This window comes from Motacilla alba, chromosome 7 (genome assembly GCF_015832195.1).
Source record: "Motacilla alba alba isolate MOTALB_02 chromosome 7, Motacilla_alba_V1.0_pri, whole genome shotgun sequence".
Lineage (NCBI taxonomy): Eukaryota > Metazoa > Chordata > Aves > Passeriformes > Motacillidae > Motacilla > Motacilla alba.
The window spans coordinates 12372904-12395003 of NC_052022.1; the positions used below are offsets into that span (position 1 = coordinate 12372904).

The 22100-nt window shown below is 35.7% G+C and overlaps 1 protein-coding gene across 5 annotated transcripts in view; it reads right to left on the bottom strand.

Annotated features, from left to right (window-relative positions):
* Positions 1-22100, bottom strand: part of PTPN4 (protein tyrosine phosphatase non-receptor type 4) — a 108436-nt gene that overhangs the window by 8405 nt on the left and 77931 nt on the right. For 3 of the 5 annotated variants that reach the window (XM_038143636.1, XM_038143634.1, XM_038143635.1), the window contains 12 exons: positions 21464-21622; positions 16822-16981; positions 13849-13932; positions 13707-13763; positions 12256-12412; positions 10504-10670; positions 8952-9042; positions 8799-8860; positions 7889-8035; positions 5454-5582; positions 3853-4001; positions 649-784 (listed from right to left, as the gene is read on the bottom strand). In XM_038143636.1, coding sequence (XP_037999564.1) covers positions 649-784; positions 3853-4001; positions 5454-5582; positions 7889-8035; positions 8799-8860; positions 8952-9042; positions 10504-10670; positions 12256-12412; positions 13707-13763; positions 13849-13932; positions 16822-16981; positions 21464-21622 — 1498 coding nt within the window. Of the gene's footprint in view, positions 1-648; positions 785-3852; positions 4002-5453; positions 5583-6189; positions 6333-7888; positions 8036-8798; positions 8861-8951; positions 9043-10503; positions 10671-12255; positions 12413-13706; positions 13764-13848; positions 13933-16821; positions 16982-21463; positions 21623-22100 lie in introns of those variants that run through there. The other 2 variants (XR_005257664.1, XM_038143637.1) reach the window with 2 other exon arrangements.

Below are 22100 nucleotides of genomic sequence, written 5' to 3' on the forward strand. Positions count from 1 at the left end.
ATCTCACAAAACCCAAACATTACAGGTGCATGAAAAATTCTGGTATGTTAAGGTATATCAAATGGCAGGAAAGCCCCAAAAGAATCCTTTAGTAAGTAACTTTTCTTAGACTAAGTGTACTTAGGACTGCTTTGATGCATCTCACATGAGATTTAATTACGCTGATTTTTACAAATATTGTTTCTCTGGTAATTCCCCTTAAAGTCATTAACAGAGCATAATTAAGGCTTGTTTCCATTACGACTAAGGCAACATAAAATCAATGAATTTCATCACTGAAGTTTTTTCTTGCATATCTTGGTTCTTTCTGTGTTTATCTTTTATCCTATTCCGATTCCTAACACCTGGAATTAGGCTCCTGCTTTCTTCTCTGAGTGATTTTTGCACTGTTGAAAATTGACCCCTTCTGGCATTATTTGCCAGGCATCCCTGGAACAGCTACTGCTTTTTTTTTTTCAAGTTTTCTCTGTAGAAATCTAAAGAATTGCTCCTTTCCAATAGCCTTAAGAATTTATTTTTGCCTGGAGCCAAGGCTACAGCTACACTGGGTAAAGGTGATCTCTGCAAGCGCATTAATAATCCATCCTGTATGACTGGATCACAGGAAATTATTGTTCTGCAACCCAGAACAGCAGGGATGATACTCACAGGTGTTTGGATCATCATGGCTCTTTGATCTCTCATGGTTCTTACAATATCAAGAGGATAAACAGGCTGATTGCACTCAATGAGACACATCGCTGTCTCCATCGTGATCAGAACCCCTGTCCGGCCAATCCCAGCACTGGAACAGCAACAAAAACACAAAGTGGAAAATGAAATCAAGTGTCTGGAGTACAATTCTTTATTAAAGACCTTCCTTCTCCTGGATTCTCAGGGCTGACCATTATGACTCCCATACTGCTGGGGCAGGGATTGGACTGGTTGTGCCTGCGTCTGGAAGCAGCCTCAGTCCCGGCTGAACAGAGCAAAACCCACTGGTACAGAACTGCCCCTCCTTGGAGGAGGAACTGCTTCACCCAGCCATTCCCCTGAGCAGAACTGACACAGGTGCTTGTTAAGATCCCTGAGCAGAACTGACAGAGGTGCTTGTTAAGATCCCATTACAAACCACACTAACATCTAGAGGATGACAAAACACGAGCACACGCTGGACACTTGTGTCAGTTGGACCATGGCTGAAATGATGATTTCTAGAATGTTGGGCCAATAAAATCATATTCATATCCTGCAAGTGATGTAGACCTTCCTATTTCCAAGTAAGTAAAAGAACAATTACTAAAACCTCTGTAGGGTGACCATAAGGATTCTTATTAAATGGAATATATGATAGCAATCCCTTTCAAAGCAAGGAAATACCATAACATACTCATCAGAGAGTATCATCTCAGAATGGCAAAATTATCAAGAGAGCTTACAGTCAAACATTTTTTCCTTAAAAATAAAACAAATCTAAATATTAATCTACTTTGTTTTATATACATATATGGTTTTCCAGAAGTAGCAAGCCTTAAAGACTGAATATTTAACCTTGAATTCAATGAATAGTTTCAAATTTTTCAATTAATGTTGCACTTTTGAAATAGATAACAAATGTTTCCCCATACTGCAATATCAGGCCAAATACATGTTTTGAATTGCCAGCATTATCCTAACTCATATAATAAATCAAAGTATTTGGATCTACAGTGATTAATATAAACATTTCAAACTTTGAAAGTCACTTTGTTCTGATTTTAAAGAGTTACTACAAATTAAGTCTGGCTAAACTACTATTTAAATCTTTGTCCAGGAGGTGGCATTAAAGATACTCTATATTTCAGTGATGTCATAAGAATTTTAGGGTAAGATATACATGTGCTGGTTATATAAAATGATTCAGAAGTATTTATGTTTCTAGAATTTATATGAATAGAACTTTAATGCAGAATGCTTTATCAAATCCAAGCACAAACAAACAGTAACTGTCAGAGAACCTAATGACACATTTTACAATTTCAGAAGATTCAGAGGGCAACGACGATGGAAAATGTGATAATTTCCCTATGACAAACATAAGGTAGGATAGGACTCTTCAGCTTAGAAAAAGAAATCACTGACTGACAGTGTAGAACACTGAGCCAGGGCATGAAAATCATAGACAGGATGGGTGGTTCCCACCTCATCTAGAACAAGAATTAGAAACTGTTCAACAAAACTAGTAAGACCTTGTAAAGATAATAATAACCACATGATACAACATCAGAAACTAGTGGTTTAATGCAGCTCAATATAACAAAAACTTTCCAACTTCTTAAGGTCTTGGTTGCTTTATAATCTCTGCTTTATAATCTTTGTTTTAAAATTATTATTGTACAAAATAAAATAATTTTCTGTTAGCTACTTGGATTCCTCCCACTGAAGTTGGTGGCTTCGTCCTGAAAACAAATTTTGTTACACTAATGCCCCATTGTGCTGAAGAGATGTTAAAAATAGAGTGCATGCACCATATGGAAGAACACCTGGGCTCCTTCTGCTTGACTCCCTACTGGAATTTGGTTATACTTCCCAATAGCCACCACGTTAGGCCAATTAAGTAAATGATGTTCAACTGTGATAATCCATCTCTTTTCTTCTGTGAAACAAATTTTTCATAAAGCTTCAATTAAACACTGAAATAATCAGTTTGGAGCTGAACTGATGCCTCCTTGAGATGAATGAAACTGTTCCTACTCTCCAATGTTGTTGTTGCAGTGTTTCTGCACTGTTTATATCATAGAGGGTGTAACTGGCTGCCATTTTCACCATCTTTTCACAACCATATTAATCAAAAGTATATCAACAATGGAAGCTGAGAAGCAGTATCAGTTAAGACACTGGCATTCTGGTACTAGTTTCCCTAGTCAGTAAGATTGACCCTGACCTGCACAAAACAGAACTTGAGAGCAGAACTAATGAAATACAATTTCTTACACACAAGGTGTATTTTTCTTTTTCTTTCATCTCTTTCAATAAATGTCTAGTTTACTTGTAGTCTTTAAATTTATTCTATCCCTTACACTTCTCAGCTTCTCTCTGAAAAGAACAATACATGCCTGACTCAGGACCATTGACTCTTTGGGGAGTCTTCAGAATTGAGAGGTCAAATATTCACAGAACTGTTCCCCAAGAATTGTGATAGCACATGTTGATTTGAAAACAACTGGTATTATTCTAGTTTGCTGAACAGGTATTTTAAAATTATTAAGGTCCTGAAATTCACTACAGGAATGGAGAATGCAATTACAAATTATTGCACAAGGAAAAGAAAAATTACATTTCATGTATATGTAAAGACCTAAACAACAGTTATTTTAACTCATGACAAGGTAAATTGTTGAGACAAATGTAAGTATCAAAAATCTTAATGTAAGTATCAAAATACCACATAGCCCAAGACTGCAGACTTCAAGAGAAAATGTCTTTTAACTGATCTTTTAATAAATCACTCACATTTTCCACTATGGATCATTTACAGGGCTACTCTAGAGCTTTGTAGAATAGGAACGTATTCCTCATGGTTACCAAGTAACTTTTGCTGTTTCCCTGAATTATTATGTAGATTGTTACCACAAGCATTTAAATTGCAAACAAAACAAAACATCCCAGCAAAATGCCTGAACAGATCAACACATGTTGCTATTCAAAATCTTGCTTATTGAAACGTGATTACCACATTAAACGTTTGTTTTATTTCAACGTTGAGTTTTCCTGTCATCCCCAAAGCAGATACTATTAAATATTTATTTCAAGAACAAAGCACAGAACAGCTATTTGATGATAAAAAGTTCACTTTGATGATTTAATAAATTTGGAAAAAAAAAAAAGTGATACCTGCAGTGAACAACAACAGGTTCTTCTCTGCCAGCCCTCTTCTTTCGCACAAGACACACGAAATCGAGGAAATCGCTGGAATCGTCAGGAACCCCATGGTCAGGCCATGCAATGTACTGGATTTGGGTTAGCTGGCGGCTTTCCTCTTTCTAATCAGAAACATGAGATTCAATCAAGGGCAATTCAACTCCCATTAAAAAAAAAGTGCCAAAAATAATAATAATAAATCAATAGTACATTTATGGCAACTAGTACTCATAATCAAAGTGGCTTCAGGCAACTAGCAGTGCTTTGTTAGTGCTAACCATCAGTTATCCTGGATTTTACAATTACTTTTTATGTTTTTCTTTTCTTAAAAGTAAAAAGAGGAAATCCACAAATGCTTGTATCTTCAACAAGTGGAAAAAATTACAGAGCACATAATAGCAAAGCAGTTCAAGGATACGAGCCATCTAACTGAATACTAGATGTACAAGAAGGTGGGCATACTCTTAGCAAACCAAATTTAACAGAACGAGATAGCATCTTACAAGATGAAATGACAGAAGTGGGGAAGGGACGGGAGATCAGGGGGGATCAGACATAAAAGCTTTCCTTCAGACCCTGTGTGAACAGCAGTAGTGTTTCGGCTTGATCTGACCCTCCTACACCTACAATGCACAATGACTTTGTTTTCCACTCTCTCGAGGCGCTCGCTCTGGTATCACAAATATAATCAATTGGCTCTGGTTCGGGGAGGGGACAGCCCGGGCAACCAGAGTCGAATTTCAAAAGAAGAGGAGCTACTGCACTTTAAACAGCCTTTAGGCACTGAATCATTTACAGAGATTCCACGGCTGATAGCAGATGAGCAATTGTCTCAACAGGACACAGGGCAGGAATTTTAACTGCAAATTGACTAAAAGGCAGCTCTATAAAACTGGCTTCTCAACGGGTAACTCAAGCAGCGAGAAATAACTATGTGAACTAAATTCCAGACACTCATTTCCAAACATTTCTGAAATCAAAATGCTGGCTGGGGAGGCTCTGAAAACTTCACATGCCCTGAAAATCATGCAATGCATGTTCAAAAAGGTCCTTGTTTACATGTAGTCACCACTCCAGATTCATCTTTCAGCAGGATTTATCTTCCATCTTCTTGCACATACTGTTCAAGATGGAATTATTAAGAACTATTTGCCTCTACAAAGACTTTTCATCATCAGTGTGATGATGAAACACCTCTAATGTCTCATGTTCTGAAAACATCAAGAGAATAACAAGTTTCTCAACTTCTTTTATTACTCTTTTTCTTTGGCCTGGTTATGAAATAAACCTATAAAAACTTTAAGGATAAATATGATATCCTTCATGTGATCCAATTAATATGATTACAAAAAATGAATCTCAGTGATATTTTTGCTTATGAAAAGTTTGTTATCATTTTATGGACAGAATTTCTCCTAGGAAAGTACATGATAATTAGTTTTCTAGAGGGTTCTAGAAAGAAACAGCTCAATTTACATGGATATGCCCCCAAGTTGAAAAGAAAATCTATGTATGTTATGGGTAGTATCCAAGGATTCTGCAGATTAATACATGAAAATATATTAAGATTTTACCTCCAGATTAGTCAATGTCATTTCTCGAAAGACATAAGCAGGATTTCCTTCTTCTGAATGGCAGGTAATCTGAAAATTCCCATATGATGAGCTTCCTGATGGCTCTGGCCAGTACTGATGGCATTTAACCTAAGGTCAACACATTTTTAAAGATGCTTGTGTTTAAATTCAGAGTATAATTTTCATTTTCTCTAGTTTTTATACCTTTATTTGTTACAGATTATTTTGATCATTTTGTAAACACTATTTAATTACTTACCAAATAGACTTTGTTACCTAATTACTGTTTATAAAATAAAGTATCACAAAGATTTCCTGTTCCTCTTTCCAAGGAGACACATACACCAGCTCTTGCAGTTAGTTTCCCTGAAGATGGATGCCTTTAACTTCCATTACAATTTTTAAGACTTTATCTATAACTATTCCATCTTAACACTTGACTGACGAAGATGCTGCTTTATAAATATTTCTCACCTCCAAAATCCTAATCTGATCTTCTCAAAGTACATTTATATGGGAAAAGAACAAACAAAAAAAACCCAGGAAACACGCAACAAAGAAGTTGCTAAGCTAATGCAGAAAATAGGGAGATGAAGATGGTGGACTTCAAGGACTCCCAATCAAGTCCTCAAATATAAATGAAAACTTCAAACACTGTGATTTTCTGATATATGGTTTGAATGCCTAATTACAGAGGTCATTTCAGCTCAAGTGTACTTTTGCATTTCCAACCCACCTGGCGAATCTTTAAGAGCAGCCAGATTTGCAGACTTCCTGCTCCACTGAGACATCCCGGCATGCAGTGGGATAGTGATGTCAGAAGCCTCATGATCAGCTTTAGAGCAGGGAGTCTGCCTATGGGTATAAGACAGATAAGGCCTTTTATTTCATTATTAAGCAGCTCTCCAAAGAACTCCACAAATATCATTATTGAAGGGGTGGGGGAACCTCAGAGAACTGCTATTGCAAGTCTGTTCTTAGCAGATCTGCAAAGAAAACTCAAAGTAAAAGGGCACTTGTACTGAAATTCCCTCTAATCATGTTTATTTGGGAGCAGGCAGCATCATGCAAACATTGAGTCACTGAAAAATGGTTTAAAACCACTGCAACTTCCCTTCAATTATTTTAATTCTATTTAGAGTCCTGACCTCACAGCAAGTATATGGTTGTTAAAATGTCAGAATATATACAAGCAGGAGAACTACAGTCCAAGTTGGTCAGAACAACAGCCACAACCCACTATAAATCTATCTTCAGAAGAAATCCTGATATAGAGGAATTCCACTACACTATTATTGCAGACAGCCATTTCTGTCCACACTCTAAACCAGCCAGTGCTACTGTGAATGCTCCAGACTAAACCAAGTAACTCTGGGATTACAATGTGTATGACCACACTTGATTGTTTTGCCTATCTCCAAAGGATAGAACTGCATGAAATCCAAAGCTATTAAGGAGAAACTACAGCTTAAACCAAAACCAAACAAGCCACAAAATACACCTGAGGCCTTTTATAGCACCATACACAATAATTTTTACTCATTCTAACTCTTAATTACTCTATTACTAGTATTCTATTTTAACACATTTTATAAACAAATTAAAGGGCATTGATTATTTCACATGATTAAACAAATCTTTATAACAGAATAACGTTTTATGGGAAATTTTAGAGTTCAAGTTTCAAGATAATCCTTGATAAGACAGCCATCCAGGCATGAGATATTAACCATACAAAGCTGTATTAGGCTGCCATAAAAATCAATCTCACTAAATATCAAAGAAGTACTCTATGAAAACTGATGGAACTTCTTGGAGTTCCTTCCTTTGAAGTTTAGAGAAAAAAAAAGTTCTACGAAGCTAAATTCAAGATGCTTTTAACTTTACAATAAGGAATCAAACTAAGCAGACAAAGTATTTGAGGAAATACATGAAGAGTTAAATGCATTTCAGGACTAAACAAAGTTTAACTATTGGCTGCATTAACAACATCAGAAGGTTTAAAATCTAAGACTCATCACTGCAAAAGAACCAGGAATGCACTGCTCTTATGAAAAACAGTTACAGAATGATAGAACAGTTCTGGTTGGAATGGACCTTTAAAGATCATTCCAGTCCAGCCCCCTGCAATGATCAGGGACCTCTCCAAATATATTGAGTTGCTCTGAGCTCCATCCAACATAACTTTCAATGGTTTCAGAGATGGACATTCATCACCTCTGGGCAACTTGTGCCAGTATTTCACCACTCACATGGTAAAAATTTCTTCCTTATATCTACTCTACCTACAACTTTCTAGTTTAAAACCACTTCCTCCTATCCCCTTGACATATCATATACCATCACAATATATCCCTCTAACCTTTGAAAGGCTAATCACTAACAGTTTTTTAGAAGATTATGGAAGTGGCATTTAAAGGAAATGTTTTACTTACTCTGCCCCGTTCTACTTGAGTTGTTAACATCACAACCATAGAAGAGCCTTGCTCCCAAGTCATCTGCCAAAAATCAGGACAAGTGTTCGGTAATGGACCTTGGCAAGCAATGTACTGGTTGATTATTGTGGAAGAAGGGATTTCCATCTAAGAGAAGACAAAGTCATTGTTTCAATTCCTACAGCAAATGAAGGTCAGGCATCAGACATTTACAGTTTAGTAACTAATTTTTAAAAAAGCATCCATGACATTAATTCTATTTCTTAAAGGCTAGCAAATATAAACTGGCACAGATAAAAATTCTTTAAGTGTTTCACATGCAAAATTACTACAAATATTCAAATACACTTCACATATGAACTGACAGTCATGTAGTTGCCATAATGAAGACTAACGGTTGGAAAAAGAAATGACAGAGCAATTGGCAAATAATTCAGGTGCAAGTATTTATTGCTCTGTGAGTTTTTGGCACCAGCTTTTAAAACACAGATCTCAGAATTTAATATCTGAGTTTTTTTCATTAAAGTAAGTAGCTGTAATTTTGCTGTTACTAACAATGAAAAAAACAAGATGCAAAAGAAACTGATGCCACATTGAACTTTACTGTTGTTGAACACAACTGTCAGAAAAGTAATCAGAAAAGAATTAATTGCTCTGGAGAGGGCTGGCTTCAGTTTGCATTTTTTCACATTAAATGCAGGGCTAGACTTTAACATTTATGAAAAGATGTGCCAAAAATATTAGGAAGTAAATATATATACAGGAAGTTTCAAATCACCTGACTAGAGGCTTAGTAGCCATTCTAGCCTGAACTAGATGTATAAAAGAAAGATTTTTTAAATCAATTTTTTCGTCAAAAAACTGTAGAATTACTTAATGTCAGAAGCACTTCTGAAAAAATATCACTCACATTTATATAATTTGCATTGATGTAATCTTCATTACTTTTTAAAATAACCCGTGTAGCATCATCTGAAAAAAAAAAAAATTTTAGGAAGATGTTACTAATTTAGTAACCACAGTAAAATACTTTCAGAGCACATATTGACATAGCAATACTTACAAGGCGAAATGTCTCTGTATCTATTTTTGGAAATGTTTTGAGGTAATCTGGCACAAGACATTGTCATTCCAGGCTTTTTCCTGTACAATTGCTAAAAGACAAAGCTGATGGTCAGAACATAATAGACGCAATAGTGTTATCATTAAATTATTTGCCTAAATAGTATTTGTTGTAAAAAGAGGTGCTTTTTAGAACATAAACTATGGAGCAACAGTTGCTTCAACAAACATGAAAATACTTTTAAAAATACATCACTACAAATTTAGTTATGCTCTGGGATCACTGAAAATGACCAAGATGTAGTCAAAATTTGTTTAAAGAAAATGAACATCAAATTTCAATCTTCCACTAGAACACTGATCCAGAGAAAAAGTAGTATTGTATAGTGGTAAGTGAATTCACTGATATTGACATCCCACTTGGTCATTTGGGGCAAGCAGATTATGCTGTGTATAGGCATCTACCTACACTGCACTTCTTTCAGTTAGAATTTTTGTTTTTTTCCCCAGATGTCCTTCTGTATTCCAATAACTGCAGAGAAAATCCTGGTTACCTTGCACTTTTCCTGCACAAAATTGCCTTTGAGAGGTTCCTGCCCTTTCATGCCTTAGTCATGCATTGTCACAACCCTTGTGCTACAAAAAATATCAGTGAAATGATCCAGGTTCAAAAAAAGCAGTTTAAAAAACTTTTACACATTGAACCTGCTAGGGAGAATAAAACTTATATTACAGCAGAATTTTAAATAGCCTAGAAAAAAAAATCTGCTCTTTCTAAATATAAAAGGAAATTTTACCAATGTTCTTAAAGAATAGTATGTAAAATGTATTTTATAGATTTTTGTTGCAAAATACAATGCTAGGTCTCCATTTGGTGAGGAATTCACAGAATTTGCACTGCTGTGTTTTACAAACCTACTTTTTCCTGCTTTAAGGCACCTGATCTCATGCATTTAAGAGGGATATCACCAAGGCACAAGTCAGTGCTGAAGAAAGACCATGGCTATCAGCAGCTTAATGCCCCACAGAAAATGCACCACTGTTCTGAAAGATGTCAGTAAAAATCAACAATTTATAAAAAACACAGTTACATTAGCCTTTAACATTAGGGGAGTATTTTCCATTGGTTATTTTACCTTCCCTCATCAAGAATGCCTATAGAATGTCAACAGCTCAGTGTCATTCACTTTCTACAGGAACTTAGGTATGGAATGAAGGCCTGAGTACAGAACACATATTTTGGTAGACATTCTTCAGCCTTCCTCTTCATGAAAGTATTTCATTAGCACGTCCCTGATAACCACAAGTGTAAGTAATCAATAAAGCTATTTATAGAAAACTAAAACCTAGGATTAGGTATTCTTAATTTGCACATAGAATACAGGATTGTTTTTTTTTTTCCTTGGTTATTTTTCTTTTGAGAGTGTAAGGCAATTGTTTTCCTAAAGGACGCTGACCATACTGAAATTTAACTGAAATCTGCTTTGTTTAAAATAATTGCTATCCCAAAAGACGTGGAACTTGCCCCTGGCTCCAGGGGATCCGGTACTCACATCAAACTGAGCCAGGACAGTTCCAGTGATAAGCCCCTCTGCTAACTGAATCATGGACTCCCTCAGAGCATTATCATCTTGATGGACACCATCAAGTGGAGATTTCTCAGGGATGTACTGAAAATCAGGCTCACTCTCCAGCTTCTCTTCCACAACATCGTAGACAGCTAGAACGAGAAAAGGTATGAATGCTCTGAAGATGCTGTTTGACTAAAGTTAGCTGTCATTTATTTAAAATAGCAAAACCACCACATTTCTCCTGTAGAAAAATCCACACTTATTAGCACATTGATTTTAGTCCCCATCAGCAAGGACAGGGAGCCTTTACTGATCATTATAACCCATGATTAAACTATTTTTTTCTTTGGTGTAATAGTAATTTTAAGTGAAAGCCCATCACTGACAGCTAAAATTTTGATCTAAACTCACATTATACCCTGCCTTGTCTGGTAACTCTCAAATCTCAGATTCTCACATCAAGACTCTGATATCATTATAGGTACATTTACATTTTACTTACAATTCACTTAGAACTCATTTTAGGCTTCAGTAATTAGGGCAAGATGTGCAGACCACCTGAGAAAATTGCATTTAATACACGGCATCATAAAGCTATCAATACTCTATGTGTTCCTTGCCTATAAGCTCAGAAATAATATGCATCCTCTGCTACACATAACAGACACATGCTGTTCAAAAGCCTGTTTTGAAATTATTTTATATCACTACAAAGAAAGAAACTGGCAACTCCTCACAACTCACGTGTTTTTATCCAGAATACAAAGATAATCAACATGCAAGGGGAAAGACTGTTTTAGAAAATGTGCAAACAAAGCTCCTAATTTTGTCTGAAAAGAAAGTAAGCACACAAAAGCTGCAAAGAGAATTATACACAGAATGACAGCACATGTAAGTGGGGAGTGCAAATTAGTGAAAAAGGGAAAAATTTTTTATGAGGTGAATGAGGTACTCTGCAAAAGTAATTTCAATTTTTCCAATTAAGCACCAATATTTTTCATTCTGCTTTTTCCTCTCCAACTCCACTGTAGTTAGGAGGTGCAGCAGAATTAAATCCAGTGCCCATCTGCTGGCTATGATCCAACAGTGTATTTTGTGAATACACTGCATAAGCTTTTATTTAGACTGCATTTTAGAACTTCTACTAAGAGTCCTCAAGTAGAAATGTTACCAGCGGTTTTGGATTGTTTTTAAAATATATGGAAGGATTTTGTATGTATTAACCTCCAATGTCATTCAAACACTGAATATTTGGTTTTATTGCTTTTATTTTATTTTATTTATTTTTATTTTTGTTTTTTTGTTTGTGTTTGGTTTAAATTTTCTTCAAGAGAGTAATAATAACCTCATGAAATACATTCAATATCCATATATATATATATCCATATATATAGCTTTATATATATATATATACATATATATATATATATAGCTATATATATCCATATATATATAGCTTTCTGGACATGTTTAGCACTGAGAGTGAGAACAAAATTTAAATTAGCTCACTGTTAGAAATATTTTACGTCTGTGTTTTTTATTATTTTGCAACACTTAGTTATGCACAGCTCCTTAGATTATAGGATCAATACACGGTGTTGTTGCAATTCCTTTTCAGGGAAGGGAGTTATTTCTTACAGGTTAAACATTCCATGCCAGGACACAAAATGGAGGTTAGAAAATGAGAGCAGGGTGTAGATTTTTATGTTTAATTATGATGTACAAGCCACTCACCATTGGGTCGAACCAGGAGCACAAGTTCCCCTGAGTGTCTCTCACAGCTAGCTTTAATGAACATTACAACTTGGTCGTGGGTGTGCTCTGCTATGTCCCTGCCATTAATCAGGACAACTTGGTCCCCTTCATTCAAACGAGGGACACACAGATCAGCCTGCAAGGTTGAGGGAAAAAACCAAAACCATCTGTAACACAAGCCATTACCAATTCCTTACCTTAAAATAACAACTTCAAGTAAGTATACTTGGGCTGTCAAATCCTAAGAGCCCTGTTGCTATGGTTGCTGCACTGTATTCAAATGATAAATCAAAGAGTTACACAATACACAGGCAGTGCCATTCCCATTTGCAGCTGGGAGGTGACTGGCACTGTAATGTGTCTTTCAGCAGCTGTTACTCTACCCTTCAGCTGATACAGAAAGCTGCTCTGTTTGAATCACCCTCTGTACAGGCAATTAAAAAGCAGGATGTTTTTATCTTTGAAGGGAGGGGAGAAATGTGGCAAAACCGTGTCCAAATAAATTTCACAGGCTTAAATGTTTCAGGTCTGAAATACTGCAATGGTAATTGCAAAAACAATGCACAACTCCAGTGATCCCAGGGAAAGGAATCAGGTGATAAAAATTGTTATTATAATCACAGTCTAAACATCACTGCAGAAAAGAAAGAGCACAAGCCATCACCAACTATCTTCTCCCTACAGAGTGAATGTTTAAAGCCAAAACTATTCACATTATTAAATATTTCAGGGATAATAATTAACAAGACACATGAAGAATGATTTCAGCAAACATTTCAATACTTTCAAAGAGGAAAAAAAAAGGCAAATAAATGGTTAACTCCACTCTAACACCTATCCATGGAGCTGACTCCAGTCAGCAGAATACCAGGTCAGTATTTCTTGAATAAATTGACAAATATTGTGCCTAGTTTGAAGACACTCTTATAGTCACTAAACATCAGTAACAACACACAATCAGACCTGATGAATGATTCATAATGTCTGGTTTTAATCGACATGTTGGCTTCAGTCAGCTACATCTGTCACTGAAGTAAGACATTTGCTATTTTAGTTATTTTTAACACTCTTTCAATATGTAATTTATGTGAAATTACTGAATGTCTATATCTAAAAAAAGCAATAAAGTAAAAGTATTTTTAGGATGGCACAGCTCAAGTACCAGTGCATACTGAGCATCTGTAATGCCTTGTAATTTTCAGAAATTAAACTTTGTTTTAGCAGGAAAAAAATACTTTTGAGGATTGAAGAACTTATAAAAATATGTTATACAGCCCCATCAAATTCTTACTGCATGTAATTTGCTTTGTTCTGATAACGTTATAGCAAAACCTAATTTTCATAGCCAGCTAGAAAATAATTTATCATTTTCAATACATCCTTCAAGATACACAGATATTGCTACCAAGTCTGCTTTTTTGATAACTTACAGGTGTTCCTGGAGCTACCCTGGACACTATTACCGGCATCTTCTGATCATATCCACCCTTCAAAAACAAATAAAATTAGTAAGAAATCCCAAATGTCAGAAAATAACCTTAATAAACGTAAAAGGAATAGATGCACTGTTACCTTTACATTGAAGCCAAACCTTCCATTTTCATCTGGTTTCATTCTGATCATAACAAGATTGTCATGGGGGACACCACCATTGGGCTAATAGACAAAAGTTATATTATATTAGTATATATTTTGTTCACAGTTAGATTTTGAGGATATTGTATTTAATAATTCTGCAGTTTTCTTATCAAATAATTGCTCCTGGACACTTGAGAAAATATCAGTCAAGAACACAAACATCTTGGGTTTGCATAAAAGGGAAAAATTACACATTTAAGAGTCTTGGACATAACTGATTTAAGGTCTGTTCTGTCAAAGCAAGCTCAAAGTAAGAAAGAATATTAGAAAAGATTAACTGGCTTCAAAACTCTAATAAAAACATCTTATCAAATGGAAATTTCTTAAGTTCATTTTGAGTAAGACCACAGTGAAGAGCTGCAATAAGAATGTAACACAATGAAAAGGAAGATAATTGAAGACGTCCTTTTGTTTCTATTAACTGCAATATGCCAGTAGTAAGCAAGGAAATCCTGGTTCCCTGTGCCTTACTCCATTTCCAGTCTAGTGGAGTATGAGGTGTGACATATGCTCTTCACTGATTCACCTCTGAAAATTTTCGCTGCTTTCTTCTTGGTTTTATTTGGATGACAACAACACTGTTAAAGGAAATGCCAATAAACTGAGGAATACTAGCTACCTTTTTAATCTGAAAAAAACCAACTTAGTGCCAGTGAAGTGATTTTTAGCTGGTTCCCATCTATATTTATTTCACAGGCTGAACATTAGCTAGTATTTCTATAGTTTCTATAGTGAGAATGCAAAGTAATAAAGAAATGTGTTTCATGGAAGTTTTCAATGTTACCAGTTACAGCAAAACAGAAGACTCATACTCAGAAAAATAAACAACAAACTTAGAATAGCAAATATTTTTATGTTAGAAAGTTCAGAACCTGGAGTTTCACTAGGCTAAAGAAGTCTGCACAACTCGGCTCGTTAGAAGTTAATTCAGCTGCAGGTGTCTTCTGCTCTTGGTTAAAACAAAACAAAATGCATTCATAGTAATGAAAAAGCAAAAAATTTGAGAAAGTAATGGCACAAGAGATATTAATGAAAAGGAAGGGTCTTAGGAAGCCTGATCATATGCCAATCATTTCAGCCTATGCTCACTGGTGTGGGAGATCAGACAGAATGAACATCAACCAAGCACTCACTGCAGCATTTGGCAGCTTTTGTGCCACTGCATTCTCCAGACAGAAAGGAAATGCTAATTTCCTGCTTTAAGATGCTATTTTGAGCCGAAGTTTATATGGCAAATGTGCAGAGAGCGCTGTATGCCATCATTAATGTGTTTGACTGAAGGGATTTTGACCACACCTGTTCTCAAGTACTTTCAAGTACTACTGACATTCTCAGACTGGACACTTAGGGACTGCAGATGGAGTAAAAAGTCATCATTCCCATACGTGTCCCACTACCTTTCAACAAAGACCCTCCATACATGCAACAAACAAGGGAAATTCAATAGCTTTATGAAGTCAAAATGGTGGGGGTTTTGTCTAAAATATTTGAGATGGAACAGCAGAAGACTTTAGCAGTGCAGGAATCTGAATTCTGGTCAGAAAAGCAATTTTGAAACAAAATAACATTCCAAAAATTTCAGTCATGCTATATTCTTTCTTCTGCAATCCCCAAAATAAAAAGTCATCAGCAGACCAAATTAGATGTTTAATTACAGCAGTGCACTGCCTTCAGCAAGACTGCATCAATGTGTCCCACTGGAGCACAGCAAACAATCACACTGACAATGCACAGAGAAAAAACAATCTCATTCACACAGCTGTGTGGGTTTTGCAGAGCTAAAAGGAGTTAAAAAAACAAATGAAAGTTATTTTTGTCAATTTGGTAAAGATAACTGAATACAGGGCAGAAAAACTTGATGACTAAAGTAGTGTTATCTTTCAAAACAGAACAGTACTTTAATGTGACTCAGGTAAGCACTGCCTGAAGACAAAGCTGTAACAAATTCTGTTTCATTATTTAACTATAACAAAAAAATTTACAGCATTTCCAAAACACTCAAAAACTTAAAAGTGAAAATTTTGAGTCTTTTATTAAAATCCCAGCTATGAAATGAAACAGGGGATTTATGGAAATCTTAACTTTGTTGTAAGGCCAGAGAGAACAGAACACCATAGGTTTACAGTTCGGGATGCAAAAAAACCCAAACTAAGGCATTTCTAAATATCAGTTTGGGGAGGTGACTCATAATTTTGAATGCCTGAGGTTGACAAAACTGTTTACACAGTATTTGCTACGTCTGGATGTTTTCCCATCCTGCAACACATTTCTTGTCCTATTTACTGTTCACATCAGTATAAAATCTAGAACCACTGGAAAACTTCTGGAAGGACAAAAATCACAGAAGTGATCAGGGAGATCTCAGTCAGACCATCAACTGACTATCTTACTCATCTCACACATGCTTGATTATGGAAAAAGAACTTCTGCTCATATTTTTGCATTGGCTCTCACAGGCCTCTTGATAGTCTCTTTCTTGGAAATTCTGATGAGAAATGCAACCACAGACTCAAGAAGTTTCTCCTGCTAAAACTGCTTTAGAAGCTAGTAGGCATTTTCAGGTTTAGCTTTTTAGCTAAATATAGATTAAACACCTGCAATGTCTTCTTTAAAATTGATGGCAAATGACTTCTCAAAGAAGAGGTTAGGCAGAAATTTCTGCACGTGCTGAAAAGCTAATGCTCAAAACGTTTGCAAAACCATCCCAATGTAGTGATCTGTTGTCAACTGACAAAGCACTACTCCAGCAGCTAGAGTAAAACCAGCAGGAGCCAGTGAAGGGACAGTAATGCTGCAAGGCAATGCATAAACACAGCAGCTCTGAAATGCTTCAGAACCAAGCTCATGTAAATTAGGACTATCATTCTCATAAAAAGCAGAATGGCTCAAATGGATCAAAAAACTTACGGTGGATTTTTCAGGAGATGCAGGAACATCAAATGTTTCATTAATATGGTTATCCAGTTCTTGCTGTGAGTGTGAATGATGAATTTGGTTCCAACTGTTCTTTTTAAATTGTTTGGGTGGTAATGCTGGAGGCTGCCCATCTATAGGAGTCTCTTGAGATCTAAATACCAAAATAGAAATATGAAGTGGAACAATCATGAGATATTGACAGTTCTTTCAGGGTTGCAAATAAACTGAAAATGTTAGAAGAAACTCAGGAGTTTGAGAGATGGTTATCTGTATGTATTTTTAGAACGTCAAAAAAGTAGTGCAGTAGAATATATTGGCAGCTTATGTTTGCACCTGTTGCAGCATTTTTTCTTGACAAGTAACTGTACACAGAACCAGCAAGTTCATCTTTTACCTATGACCTTCTTAAAAAATGGTTTTAGCATGCTTAACCCATTACTACTGATCTGCAAGCACTCCATTGTAGATTAATAAAAATGTTCTCTGTGTTTTTGGATAACATGGAGAATTTCCTTTTGTTAGTCCTCTTGGAATAAAAGCTTAACTCTGTAATTCATATTACATAAATATATGATTCATCTTTCCTTATATGGATTTATATTTAAGAATTAAAAGAACATTTGGAAAGGCTCAAAAGGGCAGCGAGCTCACAGTTCCCAGTAACTTGGTTTGAATGCCAGTTTCTAAATACCAGCAGGATATGTCGTCCTCCACAAGCACCCCATTAAAAGGTGCTATAAAGTTATTTAACGATTTCAGACAACAGCCCACTGATACCAGATCCATAAACCATCAAGAATGAACTTACAGGTTATAGCCAAATCTGAAGAGAATGCTACCCCCAAAAATAGAGGTGTCTGTTCTTTCCCCCACATCCCTGGTGCTTCCTTGAAGAACTGGTCCTCCTCTCTTGGCTAAGGCAGCTTACACCAAGCAACCAAAACCACTTTTTGGACAAGCCTGGGTCCTCTGGTTTATCTCAGGGCTGGCTACCATGCAGAGAGGGATGGACACTCCCAGAGGCAAAAGGAGGACACTGCTCCCTTCATTATCAGCAAGCTGCAGTGGTAACCCATCACAAAACTCCGTCCAAAACACACAGGTAGCCCCATGAGCAGCTCTACTGTATTTAGTAGTCCTGCCCCAGTGGACTGTTAGCAGGGCAAGACTCTCAGTATGAGACTGCACAAGGTTTCAAGCTGCTGCAACTTCTGAAAACATAAGGCAGACATCAAACTCCATACCATAAAATTTGTCTCTATGCAATTCAAAAAAAGCAGATCCCAGATACATGTTAAAAAATAAAAATCTGAGCAAAATGGAGTATATTGATTTAAAAAAAAAAAAAAAAGAACCTTTTTCAAAGAGCATGAAAACCAGGAAATAGAACACTTCACTTTGAAATGCCAAACATTTTCTGCTTCAGTTTAAAAAAAATTAGTCAATATTCTTAGAAAACAAAACTGGTAACATTTTTGTCAGTGTATGAAAGAAAACAGCACATTCTAAAAGATCCCAACAATATTTTTCTCTATTTTTCTGCTTTATTTCAACTTTCAGAAAATATTTTTTTCATGAAGTGTTACAAGAAAAAAAAAAGCACTAATTATTCAGTCTGATGTCTGAAGAACCTTATGTTCAAAACACAGTTGGGAAGAAAAATAGTATTTCTTAACACTTTTCAGTGCAAGGAACAGAAAAAAGAGCACATTTCATTTTTCAAGATAAGCAGCTTTTCTAAATTCATTTTTGTGGAGAGAAAAATATGATGATTGTCAACATTTGCAAAACAAATCTGCAAGGCAGCTATAAACTATTTAGACATTGACTTACAAAGGTCACCCAGAGATTTTTAGCTGCCTATGCATTAATTCATTCAAGTCTGGCCAGCACAGATTACTCAGTCTTTTGAAAGTTATGTATTTTCCTGAAAACAATTACTCCTGAGAGTTTTAAACCAAAGAAAAAGAGGAACAGAAAACATGAATAGAAACACAAAAGAAGTTATTCTGATAAAAGCAGAAGATGGATCTGATGTTTGACTAGAGGTCTGTACATACATGTCAATAAACACAAGTAAATTCCTACCGAACACACAAACTTAAAGAAAAGATTTGAAAAGTTACTTAAATGAGCATTTTACAAGCAGCAATGCAAGTTCCGTAATATATTAGCATAATGAATTGTGAGAACTAACAATCAAGCCTCGGGCATAAACTTCACTGCTTTATATTTGCCCAGTCAGCTTTGAATTTCCTTATGAATGCTCAGACAATGGCAGTGAAAGCAGCCTATTTTGCAGGCAAAGCAGCTCTCTGTTACTGAATTCAGCAATTTACATAATAATAAAATAACATACAAACCCTGGCACTGGCAAGCTTTGGGTATTTTTGTTACAGATATCCGGTCTGATCTTTTTAATATATTTAGCAAAAGTTCCATATACACCCCCATAAATTTATTAAACTGAACACTTAACACGTGCTTTTGGAATTTGAGGTTATAATTAGCTAAGGGAACTACAAGCACTATCTCTCCATTTAGTGTTGAATAGGATGTGCAGATGGAGAAAAGATGTGCAATTAAAGGTTATATTAGCTTAGCTAGAATATCCTTCTGAATTGCATGGAAACTGCTAATTTCTTTTGCTATGTTGATTCCAAACTCAAAAAGATCACCAAACCTATTGCCAGTCAGGTTAGCCCCTCTTTTTCACACTGATAAATTTGATCAGTAAATCAAAGTTTCTGACCAATTAGCACATGGACTACTCAAATCTTTTCAGCCAGAAAGGTCAAATTGATTAAGAAACAGCTTTTTGGACTGTACAATAGTATAGTTTCAAATTATATAGCTCCGTGAACTTCATGTCTACTATTTTGCTTCATAAATGGCAAATCTTGAATCAATAACATCAGCTTAAACCTTCAAAAGACCTTAATGGGATTCGCATATTTTTGAAAGTCAATGTCCTCATTCTTAAAAGTATCTTATACTAGAGATCAATACTGGGATATTAAATTTTAGTTTTAAGCCTCCAACAAGAGGAAAAAAAACCCCAAAATGGAACCCCTAACACTTAGTGATGGAAGAGCAGTACTTTTTCTGCTTGGGCATAAAAACTGCAAAAACATGAAAAAGAACAGCCATAGTTGTACAAAACCACTTCCTCTCTTTTTAAGGCTCATTTCTATAGTGACTTACTCTAGAAATCAAGTACTAAATAAACAAATCATAAGAACAGTCAGGAAGATCTTGTACAACTTCAAGGAAAGGCATATGAATAAAAGAGAGTATTTAAAAATTGTGCCTTTTTCACTGTATCATTGTGTCATTGAGTAAGGGTTTCTCATGGAAGTCTTAGAACAGAAGGAACCTGACCCTGTGTAGCCTTTGGACAACAAAATTGTCATATGAGAAAAGATTCTCGTTTGTTCCAGTTCTGAGAGTCCTTTGGCATGTCAATATTTTAAAAAGTCCACCAAAAAAAGGAGAATTTACACGGCTAGGTCAAATTAATACTACATAACCCTGAAAGTTAAGTAACTAGCTGAGGATCAAATTGTAACTATTGTAGCCTGTTGTAAAAAGCACCATTGTGCTATTTTACAAAACTTAAAAAATTTTGTATTCTACTTCCCTCCTAAAAAGTACACTTAGTTGTTAAAACTGAAAGTACAGTCGGTCTAAGCAAGGTTTTAAAACTGTGTTTAAATAGTTTTCCAGAGTAATTTTTCATGAGACATACCACTTGTTTATGAACATCCAATTAGGTATGTGCTGCTATACACTTCTCAATTAGTTTTTAAACTGTTTGTACAATTTCCCTGCTAACAGAGATTGTTATACAAAACTATGAGGGCATATCTGGCATTACATATTCAACTATACAACGAGGGTACAGTGCCAGTGATAAATTGGTATATACTGAAATATTTTTCCCAATTAATCTGTACTCTGAACACAATTTATTGAGTATTTCAGTATATTTGAATAACTCAATGGGGATTTTTGTTTGTCTTCCTCCTGGACCCAATACACAATAATGGTTTTTATTTTTCCCATTATATCCTATGGTAAGTAAGCTTACAGTATAAAGAATATTCAGCATTAATTAAAAAAAAAAAAAAAAAAAAGGTCTGACAGTGTCAGCTTAAAAAATAAACAATATACCAAATACACTAGCAATCTAGCAATGTCCAAATGCTGGGGTGCCAAAAAGGTATTTTGGCTACATAGTTTGTAAAGCTCCCTTCTGTGCCTTGACAAAAAAAGCAACACTTCCAAATTTGTGGGAATTAAAACTTTCCTTCAATTCTGTCAAAACCCCAACTTTTGGTTCCAAATCCAGACACTGATGGGCACATTACAGCAAAGCAACAGCTTGGGTTGGTGGGGATGGTACTGTAATCCTGAACCTGGAATATGTCAGACACACGTCTTCAGTTCTGTATCATCTAGCTCTTTCTCACAGTAAGACCTACACTAATACCCCTAAACAACAACCACATTTTATTAGATTGCCTGGCTCTCCCTGACCCCACATTTAACAATAAATTCTTCAAGGCCAGGATCTCTGACTTCTCTTCAGCAGCCCTTCATGCCACACTAGCACGGTAAGAGCAGAACTTACGGGGATGATTCCAGTATGATGCTGTTGGCCTGGGTGGAGGATGGAGATCTGTGATTTACAAACACTTCACTGGGGGAGGTGTGAACCACATGATCCACTAAATGTCCAACTGATGAGGGTCGTAACCTGGCTCCTTCTTGAGTGAAGGCAGAGTTGCGACTAAGAGGGAAAGCAGAGCAGTGCAATGTGACAAGAATATTATTGCTAATCTGCATTTCTGACATCACTCACTAAAATAGGATGCTAAAAAAATTATTTCCTCTTGGTGCAAGCACATGTTCATACACATATTTTTATTAAAATTTCAAAAATCACTGAAACAATTACATTGTCAGATCAACATGGATTTCATTTTTTTAAGTGTTCAAAAATTATTTTAAAAAACACTAAGGGCTATTGAAAAAATTTATTTACTTTTAATTAAAGAAGCCTGAAACCATTATGCTCCAATGAACAAGCTGACAGCCCAGTCAACAAGAAGAAAAATGGATTCCTAAGAAGACAAATCCTGACTCTGTTCATGGCAGAACTTAACCTGAATTCATTAAGATGAACAATTTATCCCCTGCATCTTCCCCTAGAAGACTCATAAGCTTTGCACTGAGAGTCTTATAATTTCTGGAATCCAGTATTTTCC